This window comes from Nyctibius grandis, chromosome 9, assembly GCF_013368605.1.
Source record: "Nyctibius grandis isolate bNycGra1 chromosome 9, bNycGra1.pri, whole genome shotgun sequence".
Classification (NCBI taxonomy): Eukaryota; Metazoa; Chordata; class Aves; order Nyctibiiformes; family Nyctibiidae; genus Nyctibius; species Nyctibius grandis.
This window is the reverse complement of record NC_090666.1, coordinates 17,830,911-17,849,967: the sequence shown is the minus strand read 5'-3', so window position 1 is coordinate 17,849,967 and position 19,057 is coordinate 17,830,911. Positions and strand designations below refer to the sequence as shown.

Sequence of the window (19,057 nt, the reverse complement as noted above, 5' to 3'; positions counted from 1 at the left end):
TGATTCTTTTGTTATTCCGTGGGTTTTAAATCACAGGGAAGGTGTCACATGGTGTTGAGTAAAAGTTGCTTATTTGATGGTTGTGTTGATATTAGACCAAACAAAAGCAGAATGATTCTTCAAGATTTAACAAAAACTAATGATAAGTATAATCATAAACTGCTAACCATTAACAGTATTTTAGAGTGTTGAAAGTGGTCTAAAGAGTTTATAATACAATTTTGCAATGCAATTTTGTTTTATGATGTAGGAACTTAAGTAATTTACCAAAGGGTAATCACATCTACCAGGGTAGTTGCTAGACATGTTCTACATTATCCCAGGGCAAGTAGTTTGCCTGAGAAACTTCAGCTCAGTATGTATTCAGGCTTATCTTTATTTCTTTGTCATTATTTGTATTTGTGAAATAACATGTTACTGGTATGTTTTGTTTGTTTTATTGTTATAGATTTATATTACGGTTGGCTTCTTTTTATTCTGCCCCCACATACTTGTTAAACTTAAAGCACATTCATGTTTTACAGATATCCCTTTAGTCTACATGAGTATGAGTCAGTAGAAGCTGAATTAGAAGCATGAATAATACATTCTTATTTTTGGAAGGGAATAATTACAAACACACAGTCTTAATCTTTCTTGCTGTTCTAGCACATAACATTTATAAGACTGTATAAGCCATCTGTGGCTTTTGCAAGGTATTATGTGCTGTTTATGCCATTACAGGTACTTCCAAACTCTTCTTTTTTTCAGCAGTGACAGTTCTTTTCCCTGAGTTATATCAGTAAACACCAGTAAAACTAGAGAGCAAACTCAAATAACAAAGTTAAAGATGTTCTCTTCTTCACATGTTGTCCCTCTCCCTGTTTCAGGCATATCACTACCACTTTCAGCAAAGGAGTTAAGCTCTCTCTAATCAATTATGTCTGTTCTTTTTTCAACATACTGTTGAGAAGATACTTTTTCTAACCATTCTTTCAAAGGCCTGACTAAAATTTAGTCCTGTCATCAGAAGACATGGAATTTTGTGCTGTTTCTGGTGGAGAAAACTAACTTAAAAACAATGTTTGAAGAGCCAAATTTTAAGAAGTTTTCTGACAACACTGTAACACCCTGTTCATGTTTTACTTACCAGAGCTCCACTACTGAGGAGAATCATAAAGACAATGAAAGTCTCAAACCAGTTGTGTTCGACAATCCTGAAGCAGGTTTTTCTAAGGTTCCACCACTGCTTTCCTCTCCCTTCTTCTATACTTACTTGACAGCACTTGAACCTTTGTACACAGCCTTTAAAACAGTGTATGTATTGAGGGGGGGGAGAAAAAAGGAGATTTTGTTGAATTGCATTAATTTTGGTTATGCATTCTGTCAATGATACAATGCTACCTTTCCAAAAGCTGTGCTATTTAGTAACAACCCAATAGATTTTCACCTAGATGACCTTCTTTTTCTCCAAAGCAAAACAATTTAACACTGAGACAATTGGAATTTATCATTTATCAAGAACTAAGTGCTCAATACAGTGCACACAAAAAGATAAAAGTCCATGGAACATGAAGCCAAATTACAAAATACAAAGTATGAGTAAAAATATACAAACTCATTGAAATGTCTAATAGGTTTATGTAGTAAGATATGGGCAAGTGTTATTGATGTACTTTCTTTTGTTTGGGATATTAAATTCAGACAATTTTGCATTTATTGTATGAAAAAATTCTAAGCCTTCTCTCTGAGTTCTGAGGTACCAGCTAACTTCTCTAACTTGTGTCCTTAATTTATTTAAGCTTTTATGATTTAGCTGCTGACTTAATTTTGCTTCTTCGTTCATTTGGGTAGAAAAATACTAGTAATCACTAATGGTATTTTCTTTGCCAAATACAAGTCTGTTATGGTACTACTTCTCACTAGTTCAGTGTAAATTTCTAAAGAAATGTCTGTTATCATGTGCAGAAATAACCCAACCCCAGCACTGACAGTAGCATTTATTTTCCAAACTCTAAATCTAACTTTTGCTTACAGATACCAAAAATGGCATTTGTATCCTTCCACTACTGTTTTAAATCTACTCCTTTCCCCACCTCCTTCACATGCAAACATCTATAAGGTTTCTCAGAAGGAAATGCCTTTGCAAATAAAGTTGATGACCAGATTCTTGTTTATTGGTTGTGTAAAACAGGAATAGAAGGATGCATGAAAGATGAATGAGGCCACCGGGAGAGACTGTTCTTGCCTCAGGTGGCACACAAAGGCTCTTCCTTCTCTTTTTGCCAATTTGTAGAGGTTCATTTAGCATTTTGCACAAGACCATCCAGGTGCAGTTTTTATTACCACTCAACAGCTGTTTCAGTAATGTATACTTTTATAAAAGCACTTTGATAGATATCTAAGAGTGGTATAAGAAGTGTGTTATTTTATTATCTAAGAGACTATAAATAAACTCAGAAAGTACAGTAGTTTGTAGTAAAATAAAACTTTCAGTAATATATTATTCTTATTTAAAAATAATGATAATTTCTGATAAAATGTTTTCTTAATTGTTTATCTGATATATAGTATAATTGTGGTATCAGTATCCATATGGTAAATTACAGTCTAAAACGTATTACTGCTAACAATCATAGTTTAAACATTAACAAAAGAGTAATTAAATAGACTAATATTAATACTTAGTTTAAATAGATAATTATTGCAAATTTCATGAATAAGTATCAGTATTTTTGTTCCTAACACCTTCTGTGAAGCAGGCCTCTGGCTCCTGGGCTTCTTCAGGTTCAGCTTCTGGTTGCTCTTCTGCAGGAAGTCCGATATCAACTGTGCTACCTTCTGATGAACTAGACGAATTTAACTTCTGCAAAGGAAAAAAAATAAGCATCAGAAATGCACAATAAATATTTTTAAGGCAAATATTAGTTATTTTGAGAATAAGTAAATTATTCTGCCATGTTTTTGAATGTCCTAGTATTCAACATAAGTAAATTGCTGATAAACATATCTGAAATTTGTACAATCTTTGGTTTTCCTTCTGTATTGTATGGATCCATTAAACGGAAGTTGTATCAGTGATAGATAAGGCTTTAGACAAAATAATGCTTTAAACTGAAAAAGATGAATGATATAAAGATTTATGACCACAGCTAGCCCTAACCGGCAATGATCTCTTGACCTACATAGAAATAATGAAGCTTAAATATATATGCAGGAATCTGTAGCGTCTACTGAAAAGCAGGTAAGAGCCTAAATATAACTATATAAATGAGGTGGGAGCTCAGAGGAACGAGGGAAAAAAGCACTGATCAGCAGAGAAGGCTATACTTTAGAGGTCAGCAAGTCCAGATTAAAATTGCTGGAAGTCTAGCTCAGAGTGAAGCAGAAGCTGCATACAATAAGGCTGAGGTAGATTAAAGATGGCCCATAAAACATCCAATTGTGTTTTATAACCTAATCAAATTTTCAATAACAGGATAAGCATAAAGAGAAAGAAGTGGAAAGTAGAAACCAAATTTTGAAAAAACTGAATGCACTTACACTAATCCTCATCCTAAAAATTTTAAAAGTGTTGTAACATGCAGCTGGGGCCTGGTTGCAATCTAGCTGATTGGTATCGAGGCTAAAGAGTGGGTAAAAATTGTGAAGGAAACATATTTAAGGATGTAGAGGTAAATAAAATAATGGAATAAATGAAATATAGGTTCAATCAGTGCTAGGTTGCAGCTGGGCTTTTTGATATTGAGGAGAAAAAAAAATCTCCAAACCTTAACAACAAAACTCTTACTAAAGCAGTAGCCTGTCCGATTTTCAGTAACATTTCCAGGACTCATTGATATTGAGTTGCATGGTGACTAATAAAATTTGTAACATTTTAAGTAGCCAGGTTTAGTTAATTTCATCTTGTGGTAACTATAGAGATTGGAAGAACAATGTTTCAACTTTATCAGGAAATAGGTTGATGTATTCAGTTTGAGGCTCTGTCATTATTTGTCACAAGGACCAATTTATAGAGGTTTTTTCCAAATTACATTAGAGAGATGCCTCTCTGATGTTTTTACAAAAATATTGTATAATTCTAGTATCCAATTTTCACAAATCATCCATTGTAGTATGATTTACCACTTTTAAAAATAATTCTGAAAATACTTTTCAAAACTTTTCCAAAGCTTTTAATTTTTGGAAAAAAACCTGTTAGTTTTATTTCTCTATTTTCTTCTAAGAAGCAGATTTTCTGTAATATTATTGTCAGCTACTTTTGCACACTAAAATTAAGCTCTGAAATTAACAGTGTAATTTATAATTTTAAAGATGATTAACTTGTTACTTTGTTAAGGGAGAAAAAGAGTACTCAGCTGAAAACCAAACCAAACCAACCAACCAACCAAAACCCCCCCAGAAACCCCCCACTTTTAGAGCTGACCCAATCAGCCAAAAAAGAATCCTGGCCAGCACTGGAAAAACTCCAGGAATGGTGCTGAAAAATTCAATATGGTCTGAAGCCAGCTGGAACTCGCCTGTGAGTGCCCTCTGGACTGAGAAGTATAGAATCCATACACTCTTTTCTAAGTGGGCTCTAAAAAAAAAACTCAGCTAAAGGCTCTGCTGTTCTGGTGTTTATCATTTCTTTTCTACAGTTCCAATATACTAAGTCAATATACAATAAGGAGTTGGACTCATATCCAAAACAGCACTTGCTGGATAGATTTTCCATAGAAAAACTATATAAGAGAGCTGCTCTTTATAAGCTTCTGGAGGAAGTCAGAAATGTCATAGTACTTTCTCAATGGGATAAAAGGTAATCCTGGTCCTACAGGTAGCAGCACATTTACAGAAAAGCTTTCCTAAACTGATCTATTCCTATTGGTCAGTCATAAACCAGCTTGTGTCACTCCGTTTGACTGCCTGCTCTATGATGGGTTTGGAAGACTGGACTGGACTGACCATCATTAAGGTAGCTGTAGGGAAAGTAGATGACCAGTCACAGCTTTTTGCCAATGGATCTTTGTGTAAATGTTGTTTTATTTAGAAATTCTTCCTGCTGGGGTAAGTTCATAATGTGCTCAAATAGATTCTTATAACCTCTATTGTGGCAGCAGTTTAGAAGCTTGAGTCATAGCCAAATGATAAGACACTTTGGCTAATATTTAACAGGAAAATGAATATTAATGCTTCAGATATTAACTGGGAAATGAGAACAACACTGCCTCTGAAAATAGGCTGCTGTGGGGAGAGGCTGTTTTGTACAGGTCTCCTTCCGCAAGGGCAGGTGGGGATCCAAAAGACTGCACTTAGCTTAATGCTGGGTTTTTGTAGAGAACACAAGAGGGCTCATTGCACACTGAAGTGATGGCAGTACAGAATTCAGCTAGCCTAAAATTAGGTGCCTGAGGTACTCTTAGCAATATAACAGTGGCAGGGGAAGATGAGCTATCCCACAAAGAAACTGGATTGCTCCTACCAGAATGGAAACTAGCTAGTTTAAGGCTGAGGTTCCTCAAGTCAGAAAATTAATTTGTTAAGTGTCTGGAAAGATTTTTTCTGATTTGGCTAAAATGTCAACAAACTAAGTCACTGAGGGTGTAGTTTGTTTTCCAAACTACATTATCAAATCGATTTAAATTATTTTGTTAAAATAGCCACAGACAAAAAGTAATCTAAAGGAATAGTTATAGTCTTAATATGTTTTTTAAACATGCAGTTCTCAACAAGGCCTTATATCTATAGCCTGCTTTGTCATTCCCTTAGCAACATGAGATATTTTTTGTCCGTTGATACTATTTTTCAGTTTTAACAACTAAGTGAATTTGAAGTGTATGAGAGTCTATGTTTAAAATTTCTTTTTATGGGAATATAGGTCTAGAAGAGCTGAAATTTTAAAATTTAAAAGAATTCACAGAATCACAGAATGTTAGGGATTGGAAGGGACCTCGAAAGATCATCTAGTCCAATCCCCCTGCCAGAGCAGGATTACCTAGACCATATCACACAGGAACACGTCCAGGGCGGGTATTGAATGTCTCCAGAGAAGGAGACTCCACCACCTTCTCTGGGCAGCCTGTTCCAGTGTTCGGTCACCCTCACCGTAAAGAAGCTTTTCCTCATATTTATGCGGAACCTCCTGTGTTCCAGCTTGCACCCATTACCCCTTGTCCTGGCAAGGGATGTCACTGAGAAGAGCCTGACTCCATCCTCATGACACTTGCCCTTTACATATTTATAAACATTAATGAGGTCACCCCTCAGTCTCCTCTTCTCTAAGCTAAAGAGACCCAGCTCCCTCAGCCTCTCCTCATAAGGGAGATGTTCCACTCCCTTAATCATCTTCATGGTGCTGCGCTGGACTCTCTCTAGCAGTTCCCTGTCCTTCTTGAACTGAGGGGCCCAGAACTGGACACAATACTCCAGATGCGGCCTCACCAGGGCAGAGTAGAGGGGGAGGAGAACCTCTCTCGACCTGCTAACCCCACGCCTTCTAATACACCCCAGGATGCCATTGGCCTTCTTGGCCACAAGGGCACACTGCTGGCTCATGGTCATCCTGTTGTCCACTAGGACCCCCAGGTCCCTTTCCCCTACGCTGCTCTCCAACAGGTCTGTCCCCAACTTGTACTGGTACATGGGGTTGTTCTTGCCCAGATGCAGGGCTCTACACTTGCCCTTGTTATATTTCATTAAATTTCTCCCTGCCCAACTCTCCAGCCTGTCCAGGTCTCTCTGAATGGCTGCGCAGCCTTCCGGTGTGTCAGCCACTCCTCCCTGTTTTGTGTCATCAATGAACTTGCTGACAGTGCACTCTATTCCCTCATCCAAGTCATTAATGAATATATTGAATAGTACTGGTCCCAGTACCGACCCTTGAGGGACTCCGCTAGACACAGGCCTCCAGCTGGACTCAGTCCCATTGACCACCACTCTCTGGCTTCTTTCCTTCAGCCAGTTCACAATCCACCTCACTACCCGATCATGTCTTAGACATTCCCATGTCTAAAGGAAATACATAAACTATCTCTATGTTTTCTAGTTTATACCTGCTCACGAAAAATCCCATACAGGGGGATTTTTTGAGTGGCAGACAGAAGATGCATGACAATCCTCATGGGACCCTTGTTATAGGAGGCAAACAAAAGTTGCTGGTGGAATAAGGCTGTAGCTAAGGCACTGCCCTGCTCTACCAGTTGTTGCAACTACCTATGGACCATAAAGGGTTCTTATGGATTAGTTTGGTCCCCCATTGTCTGGCCACTTATCTTCTCTTGGAGACTGCAATTTTTAACCATTTCTCACACTTGTGTTCATCAAGAATTAAAGCCTCTTTTATACACTCATTTATGCCATGCACAAAGAAGCGTCAAAATAACAAATGATCAAGAACTGAATACACTGGTTTATGCTGAAAAAAAAGAAAAAAACTCAAAAGATCAGAGAGAAACACACAAAATATCTAAATACCTCTTTGCTTTCTTCCAGGTCTGACTCACTACTAAATTCCTCTGTGTTTAGATTTTCAAAGTCGGATTCACCCACAGCAATGGGCACTGTCACAGTGAGGCTTGGGTTGTTTATGAATGACATGTAATCACTTTCGTCAATTATGTATTTTTCCACACTGCTACCTGTGCCTATGCCACTAGTTGTTCCATTTGCATCTTAATGTAGTCATGGTCCTTGTTTCGTTCCACGGTTGTATGGTTAGAAATACAGCTATTTTTGTTGTTCAGATCTTCAAGTGGTTTGATTTCATCTAAAGCTTTTTGTTTTTTAACAAAAGCTTTTTGGATGAATTCACGAGCTTTTCTTTTCACATAATCTATGCCCTTCTGCATTCTTGCTACAGCAATTTGGAGATTATTCATTTCATTGTCATCATCTGTCACGGCAAGATTGTCTGCACTAAATGAGCTCAAGAGCAAGGCCAAAAATAGGTTCAATACCTGCAGAAAGATAAAAAAAGGACATTCTAGATTTTATCCCAACAAAGAACATTTATTTTATTAAAAATTTTCATATTAGTGACACTAAAGACAGAAATCCCAATAATTCACCATAACCAAAGAAAAGCACCCTCAAAACTTTGTCTTTTCTCCATAAAAAGCCCTAAGCATTTTAAATTTTGCTTAGGTCCTGTTCACTATTGAAAAATATTCCTACAACTGATTAATATCTCTAAATGTGTCTTTAAATCCCCATAGTACATAAATATTTTGGTGCAAAATCTTATAATCTAAAAATGGAAATTTGCTATTCAGCATCATTAAAAACTTTTATTTATCCCGTCACACAGCAGAAAGTGGATTATTTAGGTGACTAATCATACAGGATAAATAATAAAAAAATCCACAGCAAATGGTTTATAAAGAGCCCATAAGCTAAAATTATTTGAAGCACAAAATATTTACTAAGAGCCAAAAGACAAATTAAGAATGTGACTAAGTGCTCGCTCTAACATTCTTAGGATTTTGATATTGCAGAATACTTCGTTCTCAATCCAAAAAAGCTCTTAAGCTTAACTTTAAGCATTGCTTGAAACGACCTGCTTAAGTGCTTTGTTGAAGCAGAGCCAGAGCACTTAGTTCACTTCAGGACTGAGACCACTCTATTGCCAAATAATTTTTGCTAATGCTTTGATTACGTACCACTAGGTTTCCAATCACCATGACCATCATGAAGACAGTAAGGCACATGGCTTGGCCTGCAACCTCCATGCAGTCCCACATTGTTTCTATCCATTCTCCACACAGCACTCGAAATACGATCAAAAAGGAGTGAAAAAAATCTTGCATATGCCAGCGTGGAAGTACACAGTCACTTGCAATTTTGCAGACACATTCCTTGTAGTTTTTCCCAAACAGCTGCATCCCAACCACAGCGAAAATGAACACAATGATGGCCAGCACCAGGGTCAGATTACCCAAAGCTCCCACTGAGTTACCAATAATTTTTATCAGCATATTTAGTGTTGGCCAAGATTTTGCCAACTTGAAAACTCGTAACTGGAAGAAAGAAAAATATTGTTAGGACAACCAGCAAGATATTTTAAAGTTAATTTGTGGAAGGATATTACTGCAAAATATGCCCTGAGTATGACTGTTCAGAGGGTATCTTCTTGTCTGTAAGCATGAAGACAGAAGGTTCAGTCAACAAAATTTTGTGAAGTTAGAGCTTGATATCCTCAAAGCATAGTTTTTACTGAAGGCCAAAGAAGCTACAGGTCATATTAGATGGAATTTAAAATCTAGGGTTCATCTGTTAAAGTCATCTGGGCCACTTTTCATGCTGGTATTTGTAGAGCAGATCTATTTCTGTGATGCCAATCAGAGCACAATACATCTAGTGAGTTGATTTGTTTCTGCATAGCAGGATGTTTAAAGTGTGTATATACAATAAATACATTGGAAATAGGCCCAGGCCACCCATTGCTATCGATTTGTCTGGATGTCTATCAATTCCCATTGGAGACAGTAAGATACCACAAGTTATAAGGATTTGTACTAATGAAAGAGACATCAGGATCAGTATCACGGCAAACATTAAGCAAATTTTTTAAGGAAAAAAAATATATTATTTTAATGGAGCCCCACTGAAAAATCAGTGCAATTGATGTATATTTACCAATCTGAATGATCGAAGAACTGAGAGTCCTTCCACATCTGCAAGACCAAGCTCAACCAAGCTAAGGGTTACAATAAAACCATCAAAAATATTCCAGCCTTCCTGGAAATAATAGTAGGGATCCATTGCGATTATCTTGAGAAACATTTCTGCTGTGAAGATTCCAGTGAAGACCTGGATTCAAAATGCAGTTTGTTATTCATTGTGAAATATAACATTACAGATTCAGCTATTGTCTAGGTTTTTAATTCAAGCTACATATCTGCAGTGTCTTATGCAAAACTGATACTTAAAAATAGTTCAGTGTACTGTAGTGATTTATTACCTTCCCTTAACAAGTGCCATACAAACCAAGTAATTTTTTTCCAATTAATTAAATTTTACACTAAAGAAATCACATAAACTTCTGTTTTATAACATTTATAATCCAATTTCAACCCTATCAGGATATGGACTTTCTCATGTACTGCACAAACAATATCCCAAATTTGATTTTCACAACATAAACCAGAATGCTTTCCAAGAAATTACATGGTATAACATCTTTCTTAGTATACTAATTAGATTATACAGCAGCATAAACGAGGCCAAATCTAAGACTCCAGAAGGGCCACTCCTTTGCTGGTATAACCTGCCATAATCCCATTCAGTTCAACAGAGAGGAAGTTATTTATACCAGATCGGGATCAACTCTGATACAACAGTTTGCTGAAGCTGAGGAACTTTCTGCCTGGGTGTTGCCAGTCAGTTCAGTGAGTTGATTGACTCACTCACTTGAATGTCAGGAACGAAAAAGCATTTAAGAATGCATTTTAAACATGATATTGCTGGTAATGGTTTCTCATCATGGGATGCTATGCTGAATGAAGTAGGAATCATATTTAGGAGCCACCAAGATAGTGACCCTGAGTAGCTTTGAGAGAAGTCTTAGAAGAATTTCCTGTAGGATAGGAATGTACTAAAGCCCCTGTTAAAGGCTGCCTGAGCCCTGGTCTGAAAATGCTTTCTTTTTTGATTTTGATAACTCATTTTCAAGCAAGCTGAACAGAAAATGGAACAGCTAACGAGAATAATCTAACTGCGATAATCAGGAAATGGACAAGAGTCTGACTTGCTCTGCCTACGCACACCAATGCTCAAGATAGATTTTATTACGGTCTTTAAATACATTCCAGATATAAACACTGGAGAGGGAAAAGTTACTATTTTTAAGCTACAGGATTGGAACCACTGAGGAAGAGATAAGAATGAATAAACACAGTTTGAAACGCTGACTTAAGTTCCTAACAATCAGGATGGTGACATTCTCAAGGAGCTTTAAAGTGGAACAACTGGAGCAGGTGAACCCTGAGAGCCTCCGTATTGCAGACGGGGTTTATGTCAGGGAGCCTAAGACTGGAAGAGTGTGGTGCTTATAGCCAGGTTCTCTCACACTCCCTTTGTAGTCAGATGTACACCAAGATTTATATGGCATTTTCTTGGTTGGAAAACAACACTACAAAAGGCTACAATACAAGATTTTACTTGTTACTAGGAAACTCCGATTCAGAGCTTCCCTTATTTTAAGCATATGAAAACCAGATACGCATTTATCTATTAATTCTCCCTTCTAAATCCTGTAAATGCGTATCTGAGATATTTTTTCCTCATTACAAAACAAGGATTATTAAAAATCCCATTACAAGAAATCAATTCTTAAAATAAGAGAGAAAGTAGGACTGCAGCTGCAGATACTTCTATGTGATCAAACCTGTCAGTTCAAAAGCATCAGAGCTACAAAAAATTAACTTCTGAATGCTTTAATAATTTCTTTTTGAAGTAGAAGGGAGAAAATATAGCTGACAACATGAGGAAAAGATATCTTACTAATTATTTGATTATAAAAATTATTAAAACTATAAGAGGAAAAGAGTACTGCAGGATATTTTTCATAGTTTTACATAAAGCATATAAAGAAAACAGTCCACATATCCACATAAAAAGTCTTTTACAGAAGAAAATGCTAGAAATGCTTTTAAAATGTCTCCTTAGTTATTGTAAACCTATGCTCAGGAAATAGAGCAATTAACAACACATTCATTATTTAAAGATTTATATTGTATTGATTGAAAAACTAACACTAAGTTTTTTTGTATAGTATCATTTTCATGGAAGTAATGCATTTCCAAGTTTAGTAGTTAGACAAATCAACTTCTGTTTAATATGGATTTTACTTAACGTAGCATTGGCGAAATTTTTAAAATTTTTAATTTGCCTTTGCAGAACACTGCAATATATTGCTTTACAGTATCCTAAGTTACATGGGCCAGGGTTGACAGTGAAATTTCCAAAAATGTACTAATAGAGTTATATCTGGAGGCCAATAAGTGTCCAATAAATCTACTTTTGTCTCTGTTTAGCCCACACCCGGGGCTAAACAATAACAGTTTTTCTCTCATCCAATGTCCCTTCCCTGACCAAGGAAGGGAATTGGGAAAAGGAGGTAGACTCGTGGGTTAAAGTTAAACAAATGTAATAAATGAAGAAACCAATACCAATGATAATACAAACACACAAAATTATACTTAGGATACAGAGTTGCAGCAGGTTGTTCCAGGAATACCAATCGTTGGGAATGTCAAAGAGAAAGACTAGAAGAGAGAAGAGCAAAAAGAGCCCTCCTCTTCCTCAGCAGCTTTCCCTTTTGTAGTGAACTTGATGTTAATGATATAGAATACACCTGTGGGCCAGCCTGGGTCAGCTGCCCTAGGTTTAGCTGCTAATGGCCTTCATCACCATGGCTGGCCACAAACTGAAACAAAATCTAACAGAAACTTGATTCTATAAATTTTATCCCATGAAACCAGGGACAACTTTCTAAAGAGTAAAGAAAAAAAGCTGTTAAAACGCCTTCTTTTGGTTATTTCAAACATACTTCCTTCTAAATCATGAACATAAAAGCCCAACAGACTTACCAGATTTCCAACTGAAAGTACATTATTGAATTCATCAGTCATCGGATAATGTTCCATAGCCATAAAGAGTGTATTTAAAAACAATGCAAATTGTAATTGCCAGGTCAACAAATGGGTCCATTACCACTAAATTGACGATATGTTTTACTTTTAACCAATGTGGACTGCAGTCCCAGATCAAGAAAATATTTGCAAATTTATACCAACACGGTGGGCATTTCTGTCTTGATTCTTCGAGTTCTGTGGGAAAAGAAAGTTCATACTGGTAACTATGCGATTGCTCTAACATTCCTCAATCCTATACGCATTGTACCTGTCAAGTTGTCAAACTGAACTGGTACTGATTAACCTCCTATAAGCATACCCTTTATACTTTTTTACAGGACTTTTCAAGAAAGTCTTTAAAAATTGCTATGAAATGTATTTATTTTGTTCAAAGCTTATCTATCAATCAAGCACATCTTCTTTGTATTCCAATCACTATTCCAATCAATATCAATTTATGCATTGATTTATGTGTTTATTGTTCCTTGATTACACTTCAGCCTGTTCCTCCCACTTACAGTTCTATCATGTAAATATTTTTATTTTGAAATTTGTGCTGTTTAGGTAAAAATTTTCAATATAATCTTCATTCCTAGTTCAAGAAAAAAAAACATTTTTATCACCTAGAATAGCACTTCTTTAAAGAGTAACTGAATAAATATAACTGCTAAAAATACATATATATTTTAACAATGGTTGCATATATTTGGAAAATGTTCAGTGGCCTTTTTGTGTCTAATAATATATTTTTAATTAATAAGCATAGGCATCCACTCAGTTATGACCATCAAACATAACTCTGTAGTCCTGATGACCACATGAGGTAGATGGTGGCAAAACAATGAGATAGAAATGCTTACTTATGGAACAATGGTAATGCTTACTTATGTAATAACCATAATGAATAAAGAGCTTTGACTTTACTGATAAATGTGTGTTGGTTTGTGGGATGGTATCTGTTAATTAAGCTGTTTTAAACCAGTTTTTAAGTTTCAACTCAAATTTTCAGAATTCCATTGAAAAACAGGTATTAAATATTAAGCTATGTGTAGCACACACCTTCCACAGTGTTTGTAAGGATGCTAGCAATGCTCATAGCTCTTTCCCTTAAAGCTGGATCTTCCAGGAAGTCCATAGAAACGTGGAAAGGGCCTGATATTCTCTTCCTCATTTCTGTTTTCTGTAGTGGTGCCCTATACAGAGACCAATAATAGATGAGACCATGTTGGAGTAATAAGATAAGCAGCTACTATATAGAACCCTGTTATTAATGTCTTAGCTTGGATACGTGCTTCGTGCACTTCAATTTTTTATCATGTCAGACTTTTATTACTTTTTAGTATCTTTTAAATAATTTTTAAAAGATATGAGGCAATAGTTACCTGCTGTTCAAGACTGAGTTTATTTACTTAATTTTTGCATTTCCTTCCTTTAAACTATGAAAAATGATTTAAACAAATGGAAAAGGATTGAGTTCAAAATATTGTATAAAATTTTTTGCAAACTGTAGGTTTTTTCCTTGCTCCTGCTCACAGAATATTCTGGGGTTTGTAACATAATGGTCTTTTCCCCTAGGCAAACTGTAGCAAGTAAGAAAAGTCTGACTTCCTCATGCTTCCTCATGCTAGTATTTTTTAGTAATGTGAGTAGACAACTTTGAACTAAGCAAGAAATTTTTTTGAGACATCTTCTCTTACCTTGTATATGGTAAGAGAATGACAGCAATATGTGCTGCACATATGTTCACACAGAGATTCATATTTTTGGAAGTATGTATTGAAATGTGATCTTCCAATGAACTGTTATCTACACTGTAGAACTCCACCCACAATGGGTGGAAAAAATATAGGAATAAGAAATAAATTATAATAAAGAATTAACAACTTCCTTACATTTGTAATGGGGCTGATAAGGAAGAATGTTAGCAAAATTAACTAATAACGCTAATTTTGATAAAGTGGTAATAGCAGCATCATATTGATTGCAGTTATAACATTTTCGTATACTATTTTCAATTGTATAGTAACTGTGATTTTGCAGACCATAGCCAGACGGACCTTTAGATCAGCAAAAGTAAAGTATAGCACAGTAATACAGTAAAGCATAGTGCTTTTATGAATGTTGAATTAAGTTAATATTTTATTACTTGGAAATTGCAAATTGCATTTTTTAGTTATGAGAATATTTGTAAGTAATGCTTAGATGGCAAACCTATTTTAGCTCTTTTATTTATTAAAGATTTTACAAGATGCAGGAGCATTCACAGCTTGACCAACCAGGAAGCATTGCCAAGGGTTCCATTCTGTAGAAAAACACTGGCTGGTGCAGTAAGAAAAGGCCATGATGCCTAAGCTATTTAAAACTTTCTTACATTGTCATCAGTAGCTGGTTTATCTATTATCACCTCTGGCAGAAGCTGTCCGACAGGCGATGTAGGAACAGATGGTCCACCAACCAGGGAAACCACCCCATTGCAATCCACAGTGCTGTGCATCTTCCCATTCACTGGAAACACTGCCAGCATCCTGGATGACCTACTGGCCTGACTAATGTTACTGTTGCGCCGTTCACTGTGCCTGCGCGGCACAAAGAGAGAATCTCTTCTGCTATCATTGTCTTCAAAAGTGCTGTGCTCATCATCAGCAAAGTCGTTTTCTGATCCTACATCCTTTGCTCGACCTCTGAAGCTGAAAAGACTTGTTCTGCTGTTGCGCCTTGGAGAAAACAGGGAGCCGCGAATGCTCAGCAAAGACTGCAGGCAAACAAAATTTGTGATTATTAGCTGAAACCTTCAAACTTAGCACTGTTATTAGATTAGTGTAGGGTTTTTTTTCCTCATATGAGAGTAACCATTTTTCCCAGAAGCAAAATGCTGCTGTGAAATTTTTGTATGTATTTCATTATGTTTATATTTTGCAGGTAGAAATACCACTGTTCATGGATTCTTAAGACAAAACCAATTTTGAGCACTCCTTTCTCCTAATGTCAGTTAGAGCTGCTGAGTAGAGTAGTTGCACAATACCCATTAAGCAAAAAAGGGAGTCTATACATGCACATTGTTTCATGTGTGCAGCATCCTGCATGTACTGAACCAAGCTCCAAACATCATTGAGGCAGGAGGAAAATATGAGGCTATCATAATGGAAAAATACCGTAGCATTTTAATAAGTCTAGATAATATATAATCCCTCTAAAAAAAACCCTACAGAATCAGAGAGTATGTTAATATTATTTTTAAACAATTGTATTACAAGAATAGAGATATGAGGTTACATTTGATTCCCTGGAGTTTTTTACAAGACAATCTAGCACCTACAGCACTTTCTTTCAAGCACCAGCAACGATGATAAAGTTTAATGAAAATCTCAGTGTTTCCTTTCTTTAGGCAAGCAGGGTCATATTACAGTACCAGGAAGACTAAAGTAGTTTTTTAACAGCCTACGAGACTTTAAATGTATGCTTCTACTAAAAATAACTATACGCAATACCTGATGTGGAGAAGAATACTTCTTTTCATATGTCAGTCTATTGCCTTCATAGATAATCGGAAACCTTTCCTTCTTATGCTGTCTTCTGATTCAGACTTGTGAAACTCATCTTCATCTTTTTCCTCTCCTCCAGACTGTTCTTTCTGTTTTCTTTTTTTCCTTCTATTTCTCCTCTCTTTTGCACTCTTTGACTCAATTTTGATGCCTCTGAGGAACTTTCTGAGAGCCCTCCTGCTTCTCCGCCAGCGCTGGGCTCCCTGGACTCTGCGGATGCTGTTACTGCTCCTGCTGCCACTGCTGCTGCCTGCCATGTTGCAGAATGAAATTTGTGTCACTGAGCAAAACCACATCGTGTTTTGTTTAAATTTACTTTACAAAATTTCTAGTCCAACTTCCCTGGATCTTAACACTTTCATAGGATATCCTCTCCCTAGTTTTTTTTCTAATTTTTATTACTCAGTTGACTCAAGGTATGTGTTGGTCATAGCCTTTTCCATCTTTCATGAGTAGTTTAAATGCAGAAGTCTAACAGACTGTATTAATGACACTAGACTAAGTAAAAACATAATGAATAATGTATACCTAGTTTTGAATATTCCTTCTTGATTATGCCTGGATTGTTCACAGTACAATGTCTTTAATGCAGAATAGAAAATCTCTGAGCTAGCGCTGTTGTTGTAAGCCCAAATAGAATGTTTATAATGTCAAATTCAGAAAGCAGAGGGTGAATATCTCTGGTAAAATTACTTCCATATACTTCTGCATTGCTACACCATAAATTATACCTGAGCTGCTTCTTGTTGCTTCTTCAGTTGTTTCCAGCATCTGTTGAAATTCTGCCTCTTTCTGCTCTGCTTCTTCCATGGTTGCTTGATTCTGTTCTTCGTAGGCCATGGCGACCACAGCCAGGATCAAGTTGATCAGATAGAAAGAGCCCAGAAAGATCACCAGAACAAAAAAATATCATGTATGTCTTCCCAGCAGCACGCAGTGTCTGGAAATAAGAATACATTTATAAGCAAGAATAGGTTAACAAAAGTTCTGTTTTTTCATATTGTTAAAATTAAAATAGCATAAGAAAATTTATTTTAGCCCTCTTGCATAATTGGTACGAACATATTTATTCTATTTTGCATTAAAAAGTTCTCACCAATTGATAAAGGTTTCCCAGAAGTCTTGAGTCATCAAGCGAAATAGTGACAAGAAAGCCCAGCTGAAGGTGTCAAAACTTGTGTAGCCATAATTGGGGTTTCTACCAGCTTTCACACATGTATATCCTTCTGGGCACTGCCTACAAAGACAAACTGGGTGTTACCTTATATAGTTATTTTAATATTATCACCTGGAATGTCCAGGGGAAGATTAGGATTAATAAGTGAATTTTTATTTAGTTAATCAGACTAGAATTATAGTAGGTTGTGATTTTTTACTAGAAAATTATTTTAAAGGACACTAGAAAAATTAAGCAGGAAAGGCACCTAAAAATTAGTGTCAAAAGTTTAATCTAAGCCTTCTAAACATAATATTCCAAATAATTTCTTTAATTAGTAACGTTACACCATTAATGTCAATGTCAGTGTTTTCTACTCCCTGAGCCTGTTAGTACTCAGACGTGCAGGCTGGAATTGGAAATAACACACGTTTTCCAGCTGCTATGTCTGTTACTTCTCATCCAGGCAGGAGCTACACTAATACCAAATTACTGATTCATTCATGCAAAGACTAATCTCATCTAACCAATCCACTGAGCTCTGACCAGGAACTCAAATCCTCAGGCCAGTGTAGACAGCATCAGTGTAAAAACCTAGTATTTCTTATGTGAAGGAAAGTGGTCACTCAAAATACAGCATCCCCCTCTAACTGCACATCTAAAGAACATGCATCTATTGTACACATGCAAACATATGATGACATTTGGCCTTACCCAGCATCAGAACTATTTCCGCAAAGCAGAGCATCATTTTGCCCTTCCAGAAAATAAAAGTGACCTGTTTAGAAAAGAATTTTTAAAAAATTATCAATTTCCTGATATGAAAGTTTTCTTACAGCTCTATGAAATAAATAGTCCCGCCCTAAAAGTGTTAAGGTGATTTCAGATGCAATTTTAAACAACCAGTATTACTTTTCAGCAGGACCATAACTTTAGAGTAAATGACAATATGAATTGCAGTAAGTGCAATCACTCACAGTAGTTACTGTTAAAATGCCAAATGCACTAAAAATCTTATCAAATGCTGCTGGATGTACATGAATGTACAATTCTCCCTTCAGTCTGATCATGGAACTAAATCACACTTCGTGAAATTATATTGCACAGTTATTTATTATAATGATTAAATTGTATCTGAAAAAAAAATACAGATAATTTATTTGAAACTTTCTGATCAGTATTGCCAAGGGTTCCATTTGTCACTTACAAACACCTGTGACAGTTATCTAATATGTGAGCTCTGCAAAAAACCACCCAGCTGCCAGTGGCTCTAACTGTTACGGGTGCATACACGCTGCAATTAGCGCACTGGTTGGTATGATGGCCCTGGTACACATCTAAATTTAACTAGGACAGAATTACTGCAACAGTCACCAGCTTGTGTAGGTAGGATTTTTAGGAGTAGATGATGAAATTATTGATCACCATGGGTAAGAAAACTTGGGTAAGTTCCACCAAATCGCCCTGTAGCCAACCATCCCATAATCTGTATAGTTATCCTGGATTTAAAGGACATTTTAGATAGTTCAAACAAAAAAGACATCGACCTGTCTATTCTTAGAAGAATAAAGAGATGATACGCAAAACGTTGTTCTTACTAAGATCCAGTTTGACTGTATCCTTGAGAAGTGCTTTTCTATTTCCCCTCAGAGCAGACACCTAGAGTTGCTAATCTCTTGATTTTGGAAGAATTATCACAGGAGGAGCTTCCTGCTGCACTAATGATCTCCTATTTGGTCACAGGCTTAAGGATGCAATTTATACAG

At 36.3% G+C, this 19,057-nt stretch overlaps 1 protein-coding gene across 1 annotated transcript in view; it reads right to left on the bottom strand.

The window, feature by feature from the left end:
• LOC137667502 (sodium channel protein type 1 subunit alpha-like) overlaps positions 1-19,057 on the bottom strand; it is a 73,509-nt gene that overhangs the window by 31,790 nt on the left and 22,662 nt on the right. Inside the window, 20 exon segments of the mRNA XM_068408320.1 lie at positions 1,130-1,284; positions 2,728-2,845; positions 7,435-7,634; positions 7,637-7,916; positions 8,619-8,975; positions 9,595-9,768; positions 12,549-12,626; positions 12,628-12,788; positions 13,653-13,770; positions 13,772-13,786; positions 14,965-15,345; positions 16,082-16,131; positions 16,134-16,274; positions 16,277-16,385; positions 16,867-16,896; positions 16,898-17,041; positions 17,043-17,075; positions 17,232-17,248; positions 17,251-17,372; positions 18,006-18,069. Coding sequence (XP_068264421.1) covers positions 1,130-1,284; positions 2,728-2,845; positions 7,435-7,634; positions 7,637-7,916; positions 8,619-8,975; positions 9,595-9,768; positions 12,549-12,626; positions 12,628-12,788; positions 13,653-13,770; positions 13,772-13,786; positions 14,965-15,345; positions 16,082-16,131; positions 16,134-16,274; positions 16,277-16,385; positions 16,867-16,896; positions 16,898-17,041; positions 17,043-17,075; positions 17,232-17,248; positions 17,251-17,372; positions 18,006-18,069 — 2,747 coding nt within the window.